The sequence below is a fragment of the Platalea leucorodia genome, assembly GCF_965183815.1.
Source record: "Platalea leucorodia genome assembly, chromosome: 12".
NCBI classification, from domain to species: Eukaryota; Metazoa; Chordata; class Aves; order Pelecaniformes; family Threskiornithidae; genus Platalea; species Platalea leucorodia.
Genome location: NC_138834.1, coordinates 2211501 through 2232930, shown reverse-complemented (window position 1 = coordinate 2232930; position 21430 = coordinate 2211501). Strand labels below are relative to the sequence as shown.

Here is a 21430-nt window from a genome sequence, read left to right as displayed (position 1 = left end):
ACTATTAGCACAAAAGCTCCACGTGAGACCAGTTTTACATCTCTAGGAGACATGTTCAATTTTTGCATCATAATTTTAGAGGCTTTTGCCGTTCCCACTTGCTACTTCTAGCGTCCTCTTGCTGCTCATCCACTCGCAGCAGCAGGGGAACATGAAAGATCTGAATAATTAGTTGGTTATCTAGCTCTACCCGTAGTTCTGCCTTGGTAAATTTTGTTGTTTTGGGCTTTGTTCCTTCTCCCATGCTTGCTCTTACAGAAAGGGCTACAGTTCAGAGAAATCCTTTTACTGACTTCTGGTCTCTGGATTGAGCTTTGTTTCCTTCCCCCTGGTTATAGCAGTTCTGGGCCCCACTGCTGCTCGTAAGGATCCCGTGGTGTGACAGACCTCGGTCATTTCCCAAATCCGTGTCCAGGGTACTCTGAAGCCTCCTGCCTCCGGGCAGCGCTCAGACACAGGTCTGTCTGCCCAAAGTAAAACCTCACCGTCCCGTGTGTCAAGAGCAGTCCCGAATCCCATCCTATCTTCCCAGTAGCGAAGGCGTGCTCCCATACCCCTCTTCCACAGAGCCTTCCGATCTGATGGTTTCGTTTTTCCACACTGCATCTCTGTCCCTCTTCTTACTCAAATATTTCGTGTGGAGGTGTGGGGTTTCCGTGCAGGGTCCAAAAAAGCAGCAATTCCTTTTTTTGCTTTCTCAGCAAGCCCTACTCTGTTAACATTACACTTTCTTTCTAAGAAATACTTACTTACACATCATCCAGGGAGAATGACCTTGTGGTTAAGATGCAAGATGGTTGCTATTAAAAGCTGCAGTGCTTTTAGCCTTCCAGTTTGCTCTATAGTTGTAGTCCTAGCCTTATCCCAGGTCCGTTGCTTGACATTCCCAAAGTCATCTGATCTTTTCATTCCTTCTGAGAAACTGGGACAATAATGCTACCCGCGGCACACCCTTGCTGTTTAAACTTGATGGGTATTTCCAGAGTATTTGGAGATGCTCCCAGGAAATATTAGTCGGACCATTAATAAATGCATCTTGCTATTCCTGCGTTATCCTCTAAGGTGCTGTTTGTATAACTCTAGACTTTCCCACTGAACAAGTAGAGAAAACATGCTTATTACTGTTTAAAATACCTTTCTGCGCCAAACGTTACAAGGAAAATAAGCGTTTCCTGCAGCTGAGACCATCCTTAAGGGAAGGACTGCAGCAGTCTAACTTAACTGGGCTGTTACTTTAATTTTGCTTTAAAAGCTGCTTGTTCCAGTTCAAGTTAGACTGATTCATAACTTCTTTAACCTGAACAAAACTAAGATTTGGCTTAAATAAGCATGCTGTACAGCATTTACAGCAGGTTAAATCAGCTCCAAGTCAGGCTGTTAGTTAAACTAGCGGGCTTGTTTATTTTGGTGCTTGACAAGCCTCTGTGCCCTCGGTGAAACGACGCAGGTGCGGTGGCTTGCGTTTCTCTGGGCCTGCCTTCGGCAGGTTTCTCCTCCTCTGAACCCAGCTCATCCCCAAGCCCAGCCTGGCTTTCTGAAAGGCCCCAGCGCAGCTTTGCTCTCCCGAATGAGTGAGGAGAGGATGTCTCACCTCACAGGGAGCGGCTCAGACCAGCTGGATAACCTTCAGGACGGCGTGAGTGTCTGCCCCGTGGTTACTCTGCAGTTTGCCATTTCAGCTGCATCAGGGTGCAGTTCACAGATTTGGAGGATCGTGGCCTTCCAGCTGCAGGGAGAGGATTACTCTTCAGCAGGGCATGCTAGTGTGGTTTTTTCTGTTTTCCTTCTTTTTTGTCTGTAACCATCACAAGAAGAATAATCTGAGGCAAACAGTTTGGGGTTGGATTTTGGAGGCATACAAGTCAGGAAGAGCACTCAGAACAAGGACAGTCGAGTTAGCTTTTCTGTCATGGCAGAAAATGCAGTATAAAATCCAGATCCTGTTTTTTTTTGCTCTAAGCTATGATGTTTTAGCCAGTGCTTTTGTGTCTGAGAAATTTTAAAAACTACAGTTGTAGGGAAAATATAGTTAGTGCCAAGCCACTCTTGTGCTGCACATCATGAGGGTACAGTATAGGCCAACAAGAAGCATTTTCCTCCACCATAAATTAATGCGGTCTGTATTATGTAGGAAGAAGGTGTGGCAGGCTCCCAGCCTGTCTTTACTGAGCTTTCTGTTCTTTCGTTACTTCCTTGGATCTTTGGGTAATGCACTGTGTCCCTTGACGATAGCAAGTGTCAACCAGCTATTTCACAGAGCTCTGGGCTTCGCCTAACAGCAGTGCTGCCTTCTGAAGAGCTGCTTCCCCTTCCTCAGCTGCGAATGTTAATCTCAAAGTTCAGTGATCATTAGCTAAAATAATTGTCACCCCTTTTTAGTTATTCAGGGCTGAAAATTACCAAAGGGCTTCACCTTAGTTGCTTTGGCTGTAATTATTCTTAGATTTTTGTTTTCTTCAGGATGTCGAACAGCAAACAGGGTGTTCCCTGGGCATTTAGAGGAAATTGCTTCTGTGTTTCTTGTGGAGCTGGCTGTGCTCGCTCTGGTAGTTATAACACTGTTTTCTCAAATCAAAAAACTTGCAGTGGTGGTGTAGGATCTCGTGGCCTTACTGAAAGTTTCCTTGACAACACTAATGCCTTGACCGATCACAACGGGTGATCGCAACCAGACGGCAATGATGTTTCAGATTGCCTCTGCTTCAAGTGCAGAGCCAGGGACCTGCTTTCCAGACCTGCAGAATTGTAAGGTTTGCTCTGATTTTTGCCAGACTGGCTTGGTTCATCTGCTAGTGCGGGGAGCCTGAAGAAAATGGCTCTGATTCTCGCTCGGACTTACTGGAGCAGCTGTGGTTAGCTTTCTGGTGACGAGGGATAGTTGGCTGGGGGGTGAAGACCTCTGCCAGGGAAAGGACAAGTGCCAGGGAGTCTAGACAGAGTGCACGTTCAGGCTTGGTAGAGTTTGAATTAGCAATAAAAGCAAATCGTAGGTCTGACTAGAACAAGGTAGAAGTTGGAATAAAAATATGCATGGTGGAGTGTGTGGTGGTTCTCTCTGCTTTGCTAAATTCATGTCATACCACAGCTCGTTCCAGCCATCCATCAGTTCCCTCTGCATCGAAGTGGTGGTTCTCTTGCCTTTGATGCCAGCTTTCCCCCCGGCTGCTGCTACGCTGGAGCCTCCCTCCTAGGTTTTACGGGGTCTTCAGAAATAACAGGGGGAGGTAACGAAGATCAGTTCAGGGACGTGATTGTGGGCTGCTTTGCGGAACAGCTGAAAACATGCAATATTAGGCCCTATCCTGTGTATGTGAAAGACTGCTACCTCCTGCGATTTAAACTGCGCCGCTGTAGCTTAACCTTATGCCAGTGCTGGGCAAAAAACCTGGCTGGGTCTCGGGTTGGTGTCGGTTTCTGCTCCGTGCGAGTTCCCTGCTCAGATGAACTGAGGCCAGGGTGTGACCGTAGTGCCGAGGGCAGGGTACGAGCTCGCGCTGTGGCTGCGTCTGCTCTGCGCTGGGATCTCCGACAGCAGTTTCTGTAAAATTCGTCATTCCCTGGGCAGCCTTTCTATTTATTTATTTACTTTGTTTCTTTTCTTTTTTCACTTTAGTTCATTAGTTGCATGTGTGGCTTTATCTGGAAAAAAATTGCATGCGATTTATGCATGCCTACAGTAGCATATGTTTTATATATTGGGTTTAGAGGGATGGTACTGATTCCTGAATTAATTTGAACAGCAAATTGTTGTTGTATCTGCACACAGTATGTCTTTTCTTTTTTTAACATGTATTATATGACACACATCTGGTGGTGCTTTAATTGTGTTATTGTGGTGCCTCAGAGTCCTAGTAACGAATCTGAAACCCTACTGTACTAAGCATGGGTTTTTCACATGGGACGCTTGGAGGGTTTGAGCGAGAGTGGATGAGAGTGGATGCTTTTGTCCCTGCCTTGAACTACGGACAAGAACCCCCAGGGTTTGCAGGCTGCCATCGAGCAGCATCAGCGTGGTAGCTTTTGTTCCCAGCTCTAAATACCGAGAGATCTGCAGTGCATCACACCTGGCTAGTTGCTGGCAATTTTTGCCTTTTCTAATGGCAGTTTGATTGATCTCTGTGGCCCACGTAAGAAGGACTTGGAGCAATTCAGGACGGCTCTCCATGGGTTGTCAGTTCAGAAGACCTTTGCCTTGCTGTTTCACTGGGGAAGCTGTAGACCAAGCCAACCTTCCAAGATCATTCCTGTCCATGCTGTGTCCAGGAGAAAGCGGCCTCTCTTCCCTTGCTCAGGGGTTGGATTAGTTCCCTTTGGCTGCAGCATTACGCTGGAAGATCATGTGGAGGTGCTTGTCCGCTGTGACCCTCCCGGCTTTTCCCAAGCGAGCGGCTCAGTTCAGCAGCGTAGTCTCTCTTCTACAGTAGCGGCAGGCGGCCGCCTTTGTTCCTCATAACCGTAGCGCAGCTCTGCTTTGGGATATGTTTTTCCTAATGAGGTGTGTTTTTCACAGAATCCAAGCTGCTGCCTAAAACTGCCTTCCCTTCCTCTTCCTTATTTATTTCTAAACAGGTATTGTTGGCATCCATGCATTCTATCTGCAGTGGCTTTGATAATATTTTTCTCAGATATTGAATAACTGCAAGCCTCATTTAAATCCTTTTACCTTCTGTAGCAAACATTGATGATTATTTCTTGACACTGCTGTTTGAGAACTTAGCTGATATGTTCCCAGCTTAAAATATGCTTTATCGATATTTATATAGCACTGATTTTTATCAGAATGTCTTGCAGTATGAGTGCATCAAGAATCCTAAATGTATCACATTTATCCAGTTCCCTTTTCAACCAAACTTACCAAAGAAATGAAACGGGGCTTATTCAAGAAGATTAATATTCCAGAAAACCTTGTTGACTGAAATAGTGCAATTCAGTCAATTGACTCCAGTATTGTTTTTTTTTTTTTCTTCCGTTCAAGCCTGGCATCACGGCAACGTGCCTAGAGCTGCCCAGCCAGGCCTGGCCGCTCCTTTGAAATATTTCTCCGATACTTGTCTTTTGTCCGTTTTCTCAGTGGCTATGCCAGGATCTATTAAAACATCTGTGTGCACATGATCTCCCTCGTGCAGCAGGTCTGGACTTTGTTCTTAGCAAATGTTGTCTAATATCTTCCTTTTGTTATCGGAAAACTGAGGAATGAGTCTGTTTTCTTCCCAAGGACAGAGCAAAGCTGCATTGAATGTTTTGCCTATCTGACATCATTAGTAGTGTGTTTACCTTGCTTTTAGGGATCTTCTCTTACTAAAATCACTTCTGAAGGTTATCATCACCTTTTATCTTCGATTCAAACCCCTTGCTTTTGGTGGGTAATATTACTAGAAGAGAAATACCGTAGTATACAGCGAGAATTTTCTTTGGTTGAATTTCCTCATATATTTTGAAACATCTCCTGCAGCTCTGGACAATTTAATATGTATATTAAATCTGCTTTTGCTGTGAACATCACAGCTGTTGATACTAGCCTTTAATAGATGGTATCTGTATGCATAGATGGCAGCAATGTTAAAGCTGTCAATTCTGATTGCCTCCTACATGGTGTTTAAAAGCATTGTGTAAACTCAGCCTAATTTAGTCCGTTGGCTCCAGCTGAACACAGCTCTCTCCTTGTTGAATGGATGCTTAGTCACTCATGCCTCCGTCCTGCTCGGAGTTACTTCCCTTGCAGTGATCCTTTCGATATGGTCAGCTGCTCTGGTGTTGGTAACACTCGATGCATCTGCTCTAAGAGTCGTGAGCCGATCTCTAGCGTATCCATTTCTTTCCCATCACCAAAAAAATGTGCAAAATCAACTTCTCATTTGATGCATATTGGATGGCATTTTATAACCGAGAATCACAAGTCCGAATCACCTTAATGTGAAACTTGAAGCCACAAATCTCATTTAGTAACTTGCTCAGAGGCTTTTAGCTCTCTCATGGAGTATTTATTGGATGCTATTCCTTTAGACTTGTTGCTAAATTAAAGTGTAGTTAGGGCACCTGATTCTGGCTGAGCATTACAGCCGGTGCAGTAATTATTAGGTGCTGCCTTTTCGTTGGTGGCGATGGTGTCTGTCCCTTGCCCAGCCCTGGTTTCATTGCCATCTCCCAGCTTTCCAGGCTGCTTCTCTTCACTCACCAAGTTGTGTGTGTCTTTATTTTGTGCTTCAGGTGCCTTCATTTATTTATAAACACAGACTAAGGTGCCCCCATAAGTTTATTTGATTTCTCAGGGGTTTCTTCACTGAGGGAGTGTGGGATGTCCCGACTTTTTTCTCCGGCAATTGCTTATAATGTGCCTTCGCAACAGGACCCGATAAATCATCGCTGGTGGTGGGCGCTGTTTTGTTGCGTGTTGCGCTGGTTTTGTGCCGTAGCCCACGAACTGCAAAATTGCACGTTACCCCTTTATCGCCTTGCCTGCCTCTCCAGACAGCCCCGAGGGCCCGGAGCTGCCTCTGCGTACCCTGTTGTGGAAGGCAGGTTTGCACAAAATTGGTTAGGAATGCTTTTTACCCTTCACCAGGCAAAGTCTCACTCCTGCACACACGCCAGCTAGCTGTAACCTAAGCAGGTCTACACTGACACAGTTTATCATTGACGTATGTCAAACCCAGATTTTCCCAGCTGTCTACTACCATCTGCCAAGTACGGCTGGGGGCACGCAGAGTGCAGTTTGCTATGCAGGCCTGATGGCAGCTGTAAAATCGAGCAGTTTTGCCTGCTTAAGCACCAGCTCTTTTCCAAAACAAGCATTAGCTCTTGCATCGCAGTGAGCCTCCCGATCCTGAGAGCGCAGGCCAGCGTGGGGAAGCGGTGCGGGCTCTGCTCCGCAGCCGAGGCCACCTGCCAGCTGAGAAACGGTGAAAAAACTTTGCTGTGGTTCCAGTGCATGGGTTGAGCTGCAGAAATGCCAACCCTGATGCTGCTTACGGCCTCTCTGCACTGGGCACTGATGAAGAAGGCTTCTCCAGTCTCCCAGGGCACCGGCCCATTCTTTTGGCCACGCCTCTCAGAAATCGTGAGGTTGAACGTAGTTTCCCTCTAGTTAGGTATTTAGAAAGGCCCAAAAGTCAGCCACTATTCAGCAGAGTCTGCATGGGTGCTGCAGAAAGCTTCGGGCTGCTGTGCACCTCTGTGATCCTAGCGTGAGGAGTGCTCTGCATCGCTAGCGCTGCGTGGGGCAGTGTGGACAGACCTGGAGAAGTGTCTCCCGGAGAGCTAAAACTGAGCTCGTTGTAGGATGTTACTCTGTCTAATAGGAGCCTGACAGAGCAGCTCATCCAAAAACTGCAAAGCCGATGGACTGCACCAAATGAGCTCGGTTTTCACTCGTTTCTAAAAAAAGGAAGATGACCCTCATGTCTAGTTGCAAGCATTAAGATGCAAAGTTAGGTTATTAATGGAGTAGTTAATGTTGCTCAGGTACCTGAGAAACTAGCAATAGCTTTTGAGTATTTTGATTTTTCACTAATAATACTTTTTATTACAGTAAGTTGTTGTACTTGCCTTCCTGTAGCAGCTGACTCTGACAGAAATCCTTTGCTAACGTTAATTCAACCTCTCCACGTCCCAGAGAGAGGTAAAAATTAACCACCGTGTTACAGACTGCTCACCTGCAATACAGGGTACTTAAGTAACTTATCCAGAGGACACAGGTAAGCCAGGATTAGAAACCAGAAGTCTGCACACCAGTCAAGTATATAAACTCTAAGCTTCTGAAAACAAGACAACTTTCTGAATTAAAGTGTTTTGTTTTGTTTTTTTATAAAAAAGGACTGATTTCCTTCTGTATCATAACACTGCTGATGTTTTCCTCTTCCTCACAGTAGGTATAAATGGAGATGTCATATTTAAAATGAGTTATAGCTAAGATAGCCAAACACAACATCCACAGCAGCACCACCCAATTAGAAAAACTACTCTAATCTAACCTGATGCTACTGTCATTTTTTAAAATGAGTCCTACTTCAATCATAAAATCCTTGGACCATAGCATTACTTTCTGCACCATATGTCCTTATTTAGAGGAAAAAAAATGATTGCACCCTTAATTCAAAGGGAACGTTTCCCTCTGAGCCAGAACTCAATAAAATGTATCAAAAAAATTGTGGAAAAGGGCAAGCAAAGAAAATCAAATTGTAGCGTGTGAAACGATTTAAGGAGGGACCTGGGGAATACATAATCTCCAAACTGCCAAGTTAGAGCAAGTATAAAATATACAAACAAGCCTGATATTTTTCCCAGTTGATCTCATTATGAGGTATGCTTGGGATAGATAAATTTTGTTAGAATGCATTAAGGCTGGATTTTCAAGGAAACAAGTCAGAAGTAATGTGTTTAGCTGATTCCACCTTGTTTTGATACATGGGTCTTTTCAGGTTTAAAGAAGTACATTTTTAAAGCCAAATGGTTTGTTTTGTTTCAAGCATTAAAACCAGAGGCAACTGGGTGACTTTCCCCCCCGCCTTCTGGAAAACAGACGTTTATAATTTCAGTGTGCTCTTTAATCATTGGGGTAGAGCTCTGTGCAGTGTGTTTCACTGCCGCTTATTGTTGCCTGCTTAAAATACACTGAACTAGCCTTGAGTGCAATCCCTTAACAGACTGCTTCGTCCACAAATAGTACTTTTTCCAAGTCTCCAATATATTTTAATTAAATTGTCCATTTGTATTTGTTAAGGCAGTTTACTGTCTCCTGCTGCAGAAAGCTGCTACTGCTGATAGTCTACCAAGAGAAACACGAGCTTATCTGGGAGTTGATAATAAAATGCAAGCATATGTTAGCGAAAAGTCTTCCCCAAATATTGTTTAAGCATCATTTTCCTGTTTGTTGGGAAGGGGACAGGCCATACAATTAGTTTGGATAAGTTTTTGGAACAGCTGCTCTTAACAATTCTTGTAGCTGTGGGGAATCACAGTCTTTGTTAGTATGAAATGGTATCTGCAGAAAATTTTTCTTCCTTAGATTGACCCTATAGAAACAGTTGAAAAAGGGACCTTTGGCAGGGCGGATGATAAAGTCGTTACACACTGATGAGATGTAAAGTGGCGTTCAGCAGCATTAGTTTAGATAGATGAGCATGATGAGGTGGATTCATCCCTATCTCTGGTGATCTGAAAGCTTGGACCTAAACTCTGGGACTTGGATGCCTCTCGGCTGTCTCTACTTATCTCCAAGTAGCTTCTGCCAAAATAGATTTGCCATGAAGTCAGTAAAATCCGAAATCGGAAGGTTGTATTCGGTCTGTCCTTTCTCTCAAAACAAATGAAAGTTGATCTTCCAGAGCCCTAAAAAGGAATTAAACTTTTTTCTTGAGAAGGTAACGTGTTTCTGAAAGGAGGCAACTTGGCTCAGTGCTGCGTGGAGCCCTTTGCCCCTTCCAGTCTGGAAGGGCTTCTTTGTTTTCGTGGGACCGTTCCCTGCTCCCAGGAGTAGCACAACGTAGGTGGGTGCCATTCCTGCCGGTGCCTGTCCACTGGCGGAGATGAGAGGATTACTGGCCCCATCTGAGCCACCAGAACAGGCATCTCTCAGATGAATATTTTAATAATGTCTCTCCCCAAGGGTGCCGCTTTATGTCTTGCCTTCGGAACAGCACAGAGGGAGGTTGTTGGGTATTTCTTTTCCCACCGTGTGTGTCTGCAAGATCCGTTTTGTAAAAAGCAGATACAAACCCAAGCAAGGGTGAGAGGTTTAAAATTAGACTGCTGTGACTTTAAGAGCGAGAGAAAAAAAACTGTTAAGGAAGGAAAATAAAAATCCCACAGCCTGTTGTAGCAGCTGTAGCTTCAGATCGTGTGGAAAATGAAGGCAGATGATTCAATTTGGCCTGTGCCCCGAGTACATTTCCAAATGCTTCTGTGTGTGCGCAAGATAATGAACAAATATATTGAGATGGCACAAGATCAGTCCGAGTTTGCCGCTGCACAAGCCGTGGAGCTCCCAGTAGGAGCGCACTAGCTGTGCTGGGTTAATGGGGGTGAGGGTCGGGAAGCCCAGCACCTTTCAGAACAACTTAAGAAAAGAATTTGTCTCCTTTTGCCCCAGGCTCCCCGTGGCACTCAAACGGAGCTTGTGATAAATCGAAGTGTATTTATTAATAATGAGCGGGGGCAGCGTGCCCGTGATTTGAAAATAGGTGCGCCAAATAAAAATGTGCTTTCCTCTGACATCGGAAAAGCTTAAGTAAATGGAGAGCAGGCTGATCTATTATGATTAAAAAGTGGGGGCTGAGAGCCAGCGTAGTGGTAATGAAAAAGCCCTTTTAGGGAAGCAAGACCCCATTCTGCCCATTCATATATTCCTCCACGCCCGCCCCATAGGAAGAAATAAGGAGGGGGGAGGTTGGATGGGAGAGGTGAAAAGGCAGCAGCAGTCCAGGATAGCAGAGATGGACTTTAATGAGAGCTGGAGTTATTACTGGAATGAGTTATGATATTTAATCATGCTACATGATGTCCAACAGCGCAAGGTTCATAATTCTTGGCTCCGAACGCGGCTGGGGACTGTCCGTGACCACCTGCAGCACGCAAATTGATCGTGGCCTTACAAACCCTCTGTACCTTGCCCCCCGTCGTTCCCTGCCAAGCCAGCCCAGTCTGCAGCACTGGCCCGCTCCCGCGGAGCTGGAAACGGTGTCTTTCCTGTTCTCAAACACAAATCTGTAGTTCCTGGTAAAAACTGAACCATAGCTATTGCAGATAGCCGGGATTGCCTACTGCCAGCTTCCCTCGGCGGTGCGTGGTGGTGTCAGGTGTGTTACCTATCCTGTGGGACGCTGCGCTGGTCTGGTTTTCAAGCAGCCTTGGGTTTAATTAATGCTTTTGGAGAATCCTGTTAACTTCAGTGATGAAATAGGCTCTGCTTGAGTAAAACTTCGTTGCATATTGAAACGTCTTGGTGAATACGCACAGACGTGAATGCCTTGCTGACTTAGGATTTGGATGAGGACAGGATTTGGCCTTTGGAAGAGATGAATTACCAAATAACTTCAGTCTTCTCCATGTGCCTTTTTATTCTGTTCTAGCTCAGCTGTCCTGAAGTGACACAGTAGTCAACCCACGTTTAAGAAAAGATTCCCTCCCGCCCCCACCAACCCGCAGGGGACGAGGCAGAGGAGCACCTCTCCAAGGCGCTCTCTCACTGAGCTTTGGGCGTTGGGGTTATTTTGAGATTTTTTGTTTCTCAGATGACTCCTAAAATATTTTGAGCGGACCTCAAGGCAATGCAATGCAAACATGTTCAAATTTGGCCCACATATGCTTCTACCTGCTGTCTCCTGAGCTTCTGCTTCGGCTCTGTTACGCTGACTGGAAAACGCCGTCTGGCAGGGCCTGGAGAGGGGCCTTCGCCGCCGTCAAAGCAGAAGATAGCAGCGGGCTGTGTGGGTACGTTCAGACAGGCAAAATCAACGAGCTGGCAAGGGGATTCCTTCCTAAACACTGCTTGTTAGTGATTTTAATGCTTTTCTGTAACAGTAGTAGGGCAGCTTTATCCAAATGGAAAGGCAGCTTCTCTCAGACGGCCCTCCCCTTCTCAAGCCTACGTTTAGGTGGGTTATTTGGCTCCTCTACCTGAGGTAATGGTGGCGGGTGTCGCTCTGATGTCTGTGTAAGTCTCTGGTAATGTGTTGTATGAGAGGATGTAGTGTGTTTTACGTACTGGTTTTACTTGGGTCTGTGCCGTGCTGAGGCGGCCATGATGCCCCCCGGCTGGGGCTGGGACCCCACCTCGCCCCTGGCCCACAGAGCCTTTGCAGACTCTCAAAGAGGAATAACCTTTTCAAAGGGAGAGGAATTACTAGCTTTTATAGTAAAGCTCAATCAGGGAACACGGTCAGGAGGAATTTCCACAACTCAGGCGAAAACACCCAGAGAAAATCACTAGAAATCAAACAGCCAAGCCAGAAGCAACTTTGGGAAAGAAGCTTTTGACCAGTTTGCTAATACGCAGGTCTGCAGAGAGTGCCCGTGAAACCAATGCATCCATTTAGCAGAACAACTTGTCCTCCTGGTTGGGTCCTGCATGTGGCTCATTAGGGTAATTACTGATGAATTAAGGCAGCTTGGCTCAGCGCTTGGGCTGCGGGTGTGCGGGCTCCCCTGCTGGCAGGCAGCAGGTGTAAATGAACAAGATCTGTCAAAAAGGCTGATGACCCTCTTAATTCACAGCAGCAAACTGGGGACAGAGGTAGTGCAGCAAGTTTAATAATTGATATTTACTTGGAAAGGTTAATGGCAGCAGTGATGCTTCTAATTTGCTTGCCCGTGCAAGACCTTGTCAGGTCAAATTGTCTCAATTTGTTACCGTGGATGTAGGTGTAGTTTTCCTTTAATGAAATTTGGAGAAAAGAAACGGGTCGTGTTGGGAGTCGACTGTAACTCCAGAAAAACAGCAAAAGGCTGGAGTCTGGTAACAGGTTGGGTGAGCCTGTGCTAACTTTAAACAGCTGGCGGTTCAGTCCTTTTGAATAGCTCTGGTGAACATTTGCGCTTGGGAAGGCGAAAGGATTTGGAATGGTGTCATTTATTTTTCCTTTAATTGCAGCTGTCTAGGAGTTGTTTAGGTCAAAAGTGTAATAATTTTGACAGGCTTTGATGTGTTTCCTAGGTGGGAGCGGTAAGGTTATGGATCAGAAATCAGAAAGCTGCAGAATTCAATGGGTATTTCTGTATTGTATTTAGCAAAATTGTAATTCTGTCCTGTAATAGTTAAGTGGTTCCTATTTCAGGGAGAAACAAAGCACCTGCTGTGCCTGGAAGCTTTGCAATTGGCAGGTCAGATACTTTACATCCAAGAGTTTCAGAAGAGCTGGCTGATGACTGGTAACCAGTGGAGCTGGGTTTTGAGTAAGTGTTGGGAGATCCAGATGACGGAAGAAAGCTGGTGTGCCAGTCTTTTCAAAGGCCGTAATTAATGGGGTATTACCATTTGTCCTGTTGGCTTGGCATCAAACCTAGGCAAGATAATGGGGTAGCTGGAGTTGTAATTAGTTAATAAAGACCTAAAAAAAGAATAAAATAAGTGAATGACAATCATTTTATGTATTTAGAAAAAAAAATCTTATAAAATTTACTTAATTATATGTGGGATTAAAAATTTGATGGATAATGGCCACAGTATTGATGTAGCACGGTTAGATTTCTGTGCTTGATGCTATTGGCCTTTTTACTAAGGAAACAGAGAATGTGGATTCAACACGATGAATTTCAAGTGGATTATTTCCTGCTGCTGGTGGTTGCGAATGCGGGCTCACTGTTGGTTGGAAATGCTTCTAGCAGCTCCCAGCAGGGATTACCTCTCATTGCTGTGTTGTTTGAACATTTTGACGTAGGAGCAAAGATGAAAAATTGGTCTTGATAAAAGTTTGCAGGTGGGCAACATATTGGAAAGGTGGTCTACAATGAATGAGACAGGGCACTGATGCTGAGAGCGGTGGTTGTGTGACAGGGTGGCCGTGAGCAAATTTGTATTTCTCAGACTGAGCCACATCAAAGTGTTAAAGTCTTATCCTGAGGAAGAAAGTATATTGATGAGGTGTGAGGTGGCAGAAAGGCATGCAGAGTAAGGACTCTAATCAGAAATGTACTGTTGCTTGAGCATGAGCATGATACTTCCTCTGTATTCTTCTAGACGAGCCTATACAGGGCTGTATGCTCCAGACTGGATGAGTACTGGAGCTCGTTCTGCATATAGTATCTTGAATATTGTATTAAAATATTAATAGACTGTGGGGCACTTAGCTGGCAGCGATATCAAACGCCCATGGGAGTGTGGTGATCAGCGTGCTCCCGGGGCTCAGGTTTCGGTGCCCGCGTTGTGGCAGCGTGCCCACCGAGCACGGTTCCTTGTGCCGCAGCAGCAGGGCTGCTTGAGCGCGCTGGGGTTATATCGGAGCACCACGAGCAAACCCTGCTAGCTACTGAGACTGCAATGAAATAGGACAGAAAGAAACAAGGGGATTTTATTGCCATTAGAAGTACCAATTTGTACAAGCCGACATTTTAAATAGTGTAATTTAAATGGAACCAAACTGATATGAATAGAACCTATTAATAAATTAAACACTTCTTTCCACCCAATATTTCACAAGGGAATTAGCAGAATAATTTGTTAGTAAATGAGCCCAGGAATGAAGCTGTGAATGACATATCTATCCTATCCTTCTCTTCCCCCTGTAACACTCTTAGCAGATGTAAGCGAAAGTTGCTGCGATTGCAAACACTGGCACCTCTTGCTTACGTACAAACACAAGCAAAACTTCAAGGGGAGGAAGAAGGATGATTTAGCGCTTAGAGAACCAGCCTTGGCCATAAGAGTTAATCGTACTCTACTTCAACTTTTGTGCATTATCTCAAGCGAGTTGTTTCAGGCCAGTATCCGTCACGGTGTTTAGGCACCTGGCCATCCTGCCGGTACCGACCTCTCCATGCAGTCACTGGGGGTGGCCCCAAGGCACGTCTCTGGACTAGGGACCGGAGACCTGGCCGTTGGGTCAGCGGTAGCCCGGCAGCAAGCGGCAGTACTGAAACGCCAGCATCACAGCTGAGGTTTGCTCGTAGCAAAGAGCGAAGGGGGTTTGTCTGTCCGCTTCCCTCTCGCGTCGGGCCCTAGGACTTTGGCACAGCCTTGCTTGCTTCCAGGAGTGCTAAAAGCACCCCTTCTCTCGCACGTTAGCGAAAGGGAATACGGACACACGTGGTCAAGCACAACTTCAGAGAAGCCCCTTGCGTTCAAAAGCATCCTGTCCGTGGTGCCGTGGGCTTAGGAGTGAAACATTGACTAAACCGCTGTCGGCAACCTCGGGAACAGGTGGCAGAGCAGTGCTTGAAAATGTCCTTTCTCCCCCTCCTTCTTCTCCCTCTAGATGAAGGTCCCTACAAGCAGAAGTGGCAGAAATAGCGAGGAAGACAGCATCAGGGAGGCCACAAGCTCTCAGCGGAGCAGCTCAAGGGACCGTCTCAGTGATGTAAGTACCATTCAGGAGAAAGCATTGCTTCATTGCAGCAATTCCCGCTGCTGACATGGCTTTTCATAAATCTTGCTGAACAAATGTTGGCATCCAGAGGTCACTGTGTAATAACTTTTTTTTATGTCATGATTGAGTGTTATGGCATAAGTGGTTGAGCTGCCTTGCAAACACTATAATCATGGTGCAAATAATATGATAAGCGAAAGATCAGAGATGGGAAAACAAAATGGAATTGTTATTCCTCGGGGAAAAATGACTTGATGTTTTGTTTTGTTTTCTTAAAGAAGTTGTGTTAAAAAGCCTTTTACAGTATCTTTGGGCTTAGCTACTGCACGTAATCACGTAGTTTGGGTGCAAAGTCAGTTCATCTAATTTTATGCTTCCTGCCTCCAAGATATGAAAGATTTTGGGGGGAAAGCTATCTTTCTCTCAGGAAATTCTATGGTACGTTGAGTGAAATGTTATGATAAAACAAAAGCAAACGGTGCCTTAGTGTGTAAACACACAAATGGGCTTTTGAGTCACCAAGAAATCAATGGCAGTGCTGGGATAATTTTATATGAAGGCTTTTTGTGTTAGCAATTAGCATTTCGCCTTCATTAAAACGTGATTTTTTACTAATTAGGACCTTTCCCGTTAGGAGAGATTTAAATGAAGAACAATAATCAAACGCTGGCACGAGCATGTCTGAAATATTAAATTTGCCATTTCAATGGCAAGCCACAGAAATCCCAGAGCGAGTGGTTTTCATGTTGAGTTCTATTAATGTAAAATATGCTTCATAACTAAAACCTGTCACAGAAAAAGGCTCACACCAGCTAAATTCAATTGGACAGTTAATTTAGCTTTAAAATTGAAAACACTACCTCCACTTCAGGATGCAAAAGGAAGGGGGGGGGAAAGCCTTTGATAAGTGTAATGTATTTGCTATTAAGGCTTTCAGAGCCCATTCTACAGGAGGAGAAGGGAGAAAAAGGGGAAAAAATGGCTCCCACAAATGTGTTTAAAAGCTGAAAGTATTTATTAAAAATGTCAGCAGAAAAGTGCTTTTGGCAGATTAAAGCGGGATTCAGCTTGACAGCTCTGACAGGGAAATGTGACGGGGGAAAATTCTCTCTACATGTTTGGAGTGTGCATGGGGCGCTGTAAACAGCCGACACAGTGGGAGGAAGAGAAAAATAACGTGTCCTGTGATCTGCTTCCAGGATTGCGAACCCACGCGCCGTGGTGGGGAAGGCCGGCAGGGAGGGGCCCTCTGGACAAATCCCCTTGCTGCGGGGCGTCTTTGACTGTGTTATTAGTCAATAATGATCGTAATTTTATATATACATATATTCATGCGATTCTCTCCTTCCCCTCCCCTTGGCCACTCTTGACAGGTATGTGAGCAGGGGCGCCTGGTAGCACTGCTGTACCATAACGTGGGGCCGCGGGAGAGGAATAACATATTCAGACTTAGCGATTAGCTTAGGTCAAAGCGTTAAGTGGTCTTGGAGACTTCTCTTGTTAAGCCGATGCACTTGCAGTTTTTTCTCCTCCTTTCCCTTTGCCCCCAAAGTTGCAGGCTGAGCCTGCAGGAATTGAGCCTGAGTGCCTAATTCCTGCAGAATCTTCAAAGCTAGTTCAGCAGCCAGTGAAATTCAGTGGGAAATAGGCACTCCGTTCTTTTTTAGTCAACGGGGACATTTGGGCAGTGCCTGAAGGCCGGGGCACACTTCAGAGCTTTGCTGAAGCTGCTCTTGTGACCTGACGACCCATTGCAAATGAGAATTTTTCAAATTAGTAATTAAACAGTTTGAAAAGTAAGGTTCATGAATCACAGAATGCTCTTCGTTCGTTATTTGACGAGTGCAATTTAGCTTTAATTACGTATAACGCTTCCTCGCGTACTAGTAAATGTTCTGTAGTCTATTTAGTGACTGTCAGAAAGTCTTAGAAAGTCCCTCGGGGGCAATCGGATGGTTTTCCCCATTTGCGTGCAAAGGAACAGGGCGCAGACTTTTTCTTTTGTAGAGAGGGAGCGGGGAAGGGGAGAGAAGCAGACAACATGCTACTGAGTGCCGATTCCTGCGGGATTTTCTGTCCAGCCGTGCCTGGTCCCTGCGTGGCTCTGAAGCTGTGCTTCCCAGCGTGCTGTTTGAATAGATGGTGTGCACCTGAGCTGATGCAACCCCTTACGTGTGGCACTGAGGATTTAGAAGCCACGGGGCAGTAAGGACATAAAGGGAAGGCAGGGACGGTTTTTCCTTGTGCTTAGCGGTTACAAATGGAGGCTCTAGCACACGGCTGTGCTGGGGCGGCCGCCTGTCCTTGCAGACGGATGCTCTGTGGCAAGAGGCACCTGGGCTGTTTCTCGCTCTCCCCGAGTAGCTCTCCTGCTGTTTCTTGGTGCATTTGGCCTTCAGGACTGTTTTTCATGCTGCCTTTCCCTCCCATCTCTTTCCCCATTAACTTGGGTGAACAATGGAGTAAATGAGGCGGGAGGTGGCAGGTTTGGCTGCTGCACGGCAGCACACAGCAGGTGTGGTGGGAAATACGTGTCTGAAAGCGTCAGCTATAGCGTTCCGTGTTGCCACCTTCGGAGCACTGGCGTCCTCCCTCCGGCTACATTGTCGGTCTCCATTTAGAAGGCACTATTATGAACAGCTTAGCTCCTCTGTGCGATTTGTTTCTTGAAGTGACTTGTTCAATGGGATGCTAGCAAGTTGTTCTTTATTTACATTAATGCATGTCATTAGTCTCTAATGGACCATGAAGCCAAGAGGTGGCCTGGTCTGTTGTGAAATAATTGCACTCTAAAGAAAACTGAAGCAAATGATTGATCACGTCTTGCCTGCACACAAGCACACACACACAGCCATCGGTCCGTCCACAGCGAAACCCAGAGTGTTTTGCTCTTTCTTTGGCACAATGAAACTTCTGTGGGGAGAGAGTGCTACAACTTCATAGTGAGACAGCGATTGTCTGTCTTGTATAGTACGTCTTTCCAGACATTACAGCGAGTGCCATTTATTATGGGTCATTGGGGAAAAAAATGCTTATTATGATCTAGTGAAATCATCTCTGGCTACAGAGCTTTGATTTGTTGAGGCTGGTCTCTTCTTTGGGATGATGAAACTTTGGAGCAGAAAAACAGAGAAGTTTTAGCCCAGGTTTGCACAGCAGATGGTGTGGTGTGGGGGAGAGGGGCTGGGAATTTGCCACTTGTTTATGTTCCCAGTGTTGCTGTAAAATTCCCTTAAAATCTGCTACAAAGCTGACATCCCTATTACACATGTGCTCTCAGGTCTTCTACAACCAACACAGAGTCAACAGCCTGTTTCCAAAATGGGATTTTCCTCTGCTGTCTTTCATAGTGAGGTAATTGGAAGTTGCCGGAGAATTAAGAGCCAGATCAGCCATATTGCTATTTTGTTGTGTTGACCCAAGTAAAAGTGGAAGGCTTGGGCATTTTGTTTTGGTTTTTCCCCATGTTCCATAATTGTCCTAATCTTTTCTGATGTCCTGCACAGTCCAAAAATCCACACAGAGCCTTGTATAAAGGCTTTAAAAAAGGGTTTTATCTTTTTCTTGACCCATCAGCTTAAGAACTGCCTGCTTTTTAATGGATTTTCTCCCTCACTAAATTGAATGGATCGTCCCTCATTATCATTTAAATAGAAGCCTCACTCCCTGTGAACATGGAAAATTTGAATGTGGTAGTAGAGCTGTGATAATTTGAAATATTCGGAAGGTGGGGGCAAGGAGGGGGAGCAGGCGGCGGAGTGCAGAATTGCTGAATGTAATTGTCATGGATTCTCAATTTTGTTGCCACAAGATGGGAAAATAGACTAATAATTGTCTTCCAACCCTAGTAGAATAGTTGCCCTAGTTAGCTGAAGCTAACACTCTAATTGTCATGGGGGCACAGAGATGAATGAGGATGTATGCAGGGCACAGCCAGGGCTAAATTGAGTGATATACTAAGGCAAAGAGCAAATTGGCAATTATTGGCCCAGCTGAAAAGGTTGGCAGGTGTGCTGCTTTCTCACGAGCCCTTAGGGGGAAATTGGAAATATAAAATATCGACCATAAATACTCACTGATTAGGAAATATGTTGCACGAGGTGCTGGCCACTTAAGAGTCAAAACTCTCCTTTTCAAGGGATTGGCTTCAGCTGTCCATAAAACCAGCAAGCGCTGCTACTAGGTTGTTCAGAGCTTTTTCCTCTCATCCCCCATCCCCCAGGCTCTTTCCTAATTTTCCATCATCCTATCCTCATATGTTTGTTTGTTTTTCTTTAAACATAATAACTGAACAGCAGTCTTTTAGGAAATGCAGAGATTTTCCTCTCTCTAAATGTTCTTTGATAAGCGTTTAGCATATTGTATAGACTAGATATAAAATTCTCTCTCTGGTAGATGAATACAAAATAACTTCTGTGATTTCTAATTCAAACAGTTCACTGTGATCTGCTTTTCTTTGTGTGCCATCACAGGCACTATCTCCCCCTTCCCTCCTACTTTCTGTACCACGCTTCTCCTCCTGGGGCAAAGGGATTAAAGCAGCAGCAGGGTACAAAGCTGCAGGTCCGTTATGTGTGCCTCAGGCTGGAGTACCTTGCCAGAAGCATGATCAAATGAGCCTCTGAAGTGAGAACCGGACCACAGTTGCACCACAGGTCCATATTTATCCACTTTGCAAACTTTGGCACATGTGGGACGCCTGGTCTTGGCTCCGGGCAGGGTGGCGGCGGGACAGCAGAGCTTGGCGTGTCTCAGGCCAAGAACACCTTGGTGCCCTGGTCAGGGATGTTACTGAGTGCGTTGAAGGAGTTTTTTGGAAGGCCTGGGATAGCCACATGTGAACTGCAAACTCTTTGTGGCACACGCTGTCCGTCGTTCCCCATGTATAACACACTAGAATCTGATCCCCAGTTTGAAGAGTGGAATAAGAGCATTGTAGAGCTTAGCGAAATAAAGGTAGCAACAGGATAGTTTTAAGACCTCCTCCTCAAACTGTGAGTCTTGGGAAACTGGTTTGAATATACATGCAAGGATTATGAAACCTTTCAAGTCACGTTCTTATGGAGGCAAAAATTCCTGTCCCTTCAGCATGCTATCTACTTTCATCTTTGTGTCCCTCAAAATACCAAATGCTTGCATGAAAACTGCTGCAGCAGAAGTTAGGAGCAAAGTTGTAATGACTTGCATGAAGCTTCAGGCAGTGAAGCATAGCTAGGAAGAAAGCAAGCCTGGAGGAGGTTTTGTGAAGTTGGCTGAGGGGTGGTGGTTTAGTGGGAGCCGCACTCGTGCATGTTCCGTGCATTTCGGAAATGTGAGGTCTTTTCATGTTGTTCCTGGCTTACTGGATGCAGTTTGTTCGTTCCTGGTCAGCAGCCGTCTTTCCTTCTGCTGTCTATGGCTGTCAGCTGCAGTAAGCTAAGGGTCTTGGCTGGAAGCTGTTCTGTAGCTTATCGAGCCAGTTACGGATGTTTAGAACTTGTGTAGTTTGATACCGCACTGAACTGGTTTTGCAGTATTTCTAAGCATAACCCCTTTTGTTTATCCAACATAATAAAATAAGTGAATTAAAGAAGGAACACATTCAAGTTTTGCGTGACATCCAGAATCATTCATCATGTATTGTGGTTATCTTGTCAGGTCCTGGTTTCTAATCTAAGTGAACATCAGATGCACCCCGTGGCCTTTGCCAAGTCGATTGAATTTATGGGATTAACAGACAGGAGTGTGACTATGGAAATTAATTGCATTAAGAGACTCCATGTTAAGGTTTGGGATATCTTCTGCCCTTGGCTGTTTTTGCCCTCCTCCTCACTCACTCCTCTCATTCCAAGACACTTGAGTTTTATAAGAGACTCGCTTGGGGAGGAAATACTAGATTTCTCCAGTATTCAAAGCTGAACCAATATTCTGTTGTTGAATGTTCTGTAAAGACCAAGTGGACGGGTAAACGTGCATGCGTCCTTGTGCCTCAGTCCTACCTGACTGCAGAGTTGGGGTAACCAAGAAATAGTGGAAGACAGGTACAGCTCTGGTGAGTTTTCATCCTGGACAAATGCTGTAAAACGTCATTAAAAATTAGTTCTCTCCATATTATTGATTAACTCTGCTGAGTGCTAATCAACCAAATCAGGCTTGCGGCATCATGCCGTATGATAAGTTTGGGCCTGTGATATGTCAAGGCAAGATTAGGCACTAAATAGGATCTGGGAAGTCTGCCTCAGTTCCCTCCTCTGCTGGGGACTCCTTGGGTGGCACTGGGCAGGTCTGAGCCTTTCTGTGCCTCAGTTTCCACACTGAGATGGGGCTGGCATTACCAATAGTGCTAGGAGGCTCTTTCTGGGGGACTGTCCTGTGCCCACATGTCCTCTTTGCCCAAAACCACTATTTCGGCAGCTGACTTGGAGGTGCTTGAT

General features: G+C 45.3%; 1 protein-coding gene across 17 annotated transcripts in view; it reads left to right on the top strand.

Moving 5' to 3' along the window:
- The window catches only part of FBRSL1 (fibrosin like 1), a gene marked incomplete at its 5' end in the record, with an annotated part of 551881 nt that overhangs the window by 228641 nt on the left and 301810 nt on the right, over nt 1–21430 (top strand). For all 17 annotated transcript variants that reach the window (XM_082325239.1, XM_082325250.1, XM_082325246.1 and 14 more), the window contains one exon: nt 14907–15008. In XM_082325239.1, coding sequence (XP_082181365.1) covers nt 14907–15008 — 102 coding nt within the window. The remainder of the gene's footprint in view (nt 1–14906; nt 15009–21430) is intronic.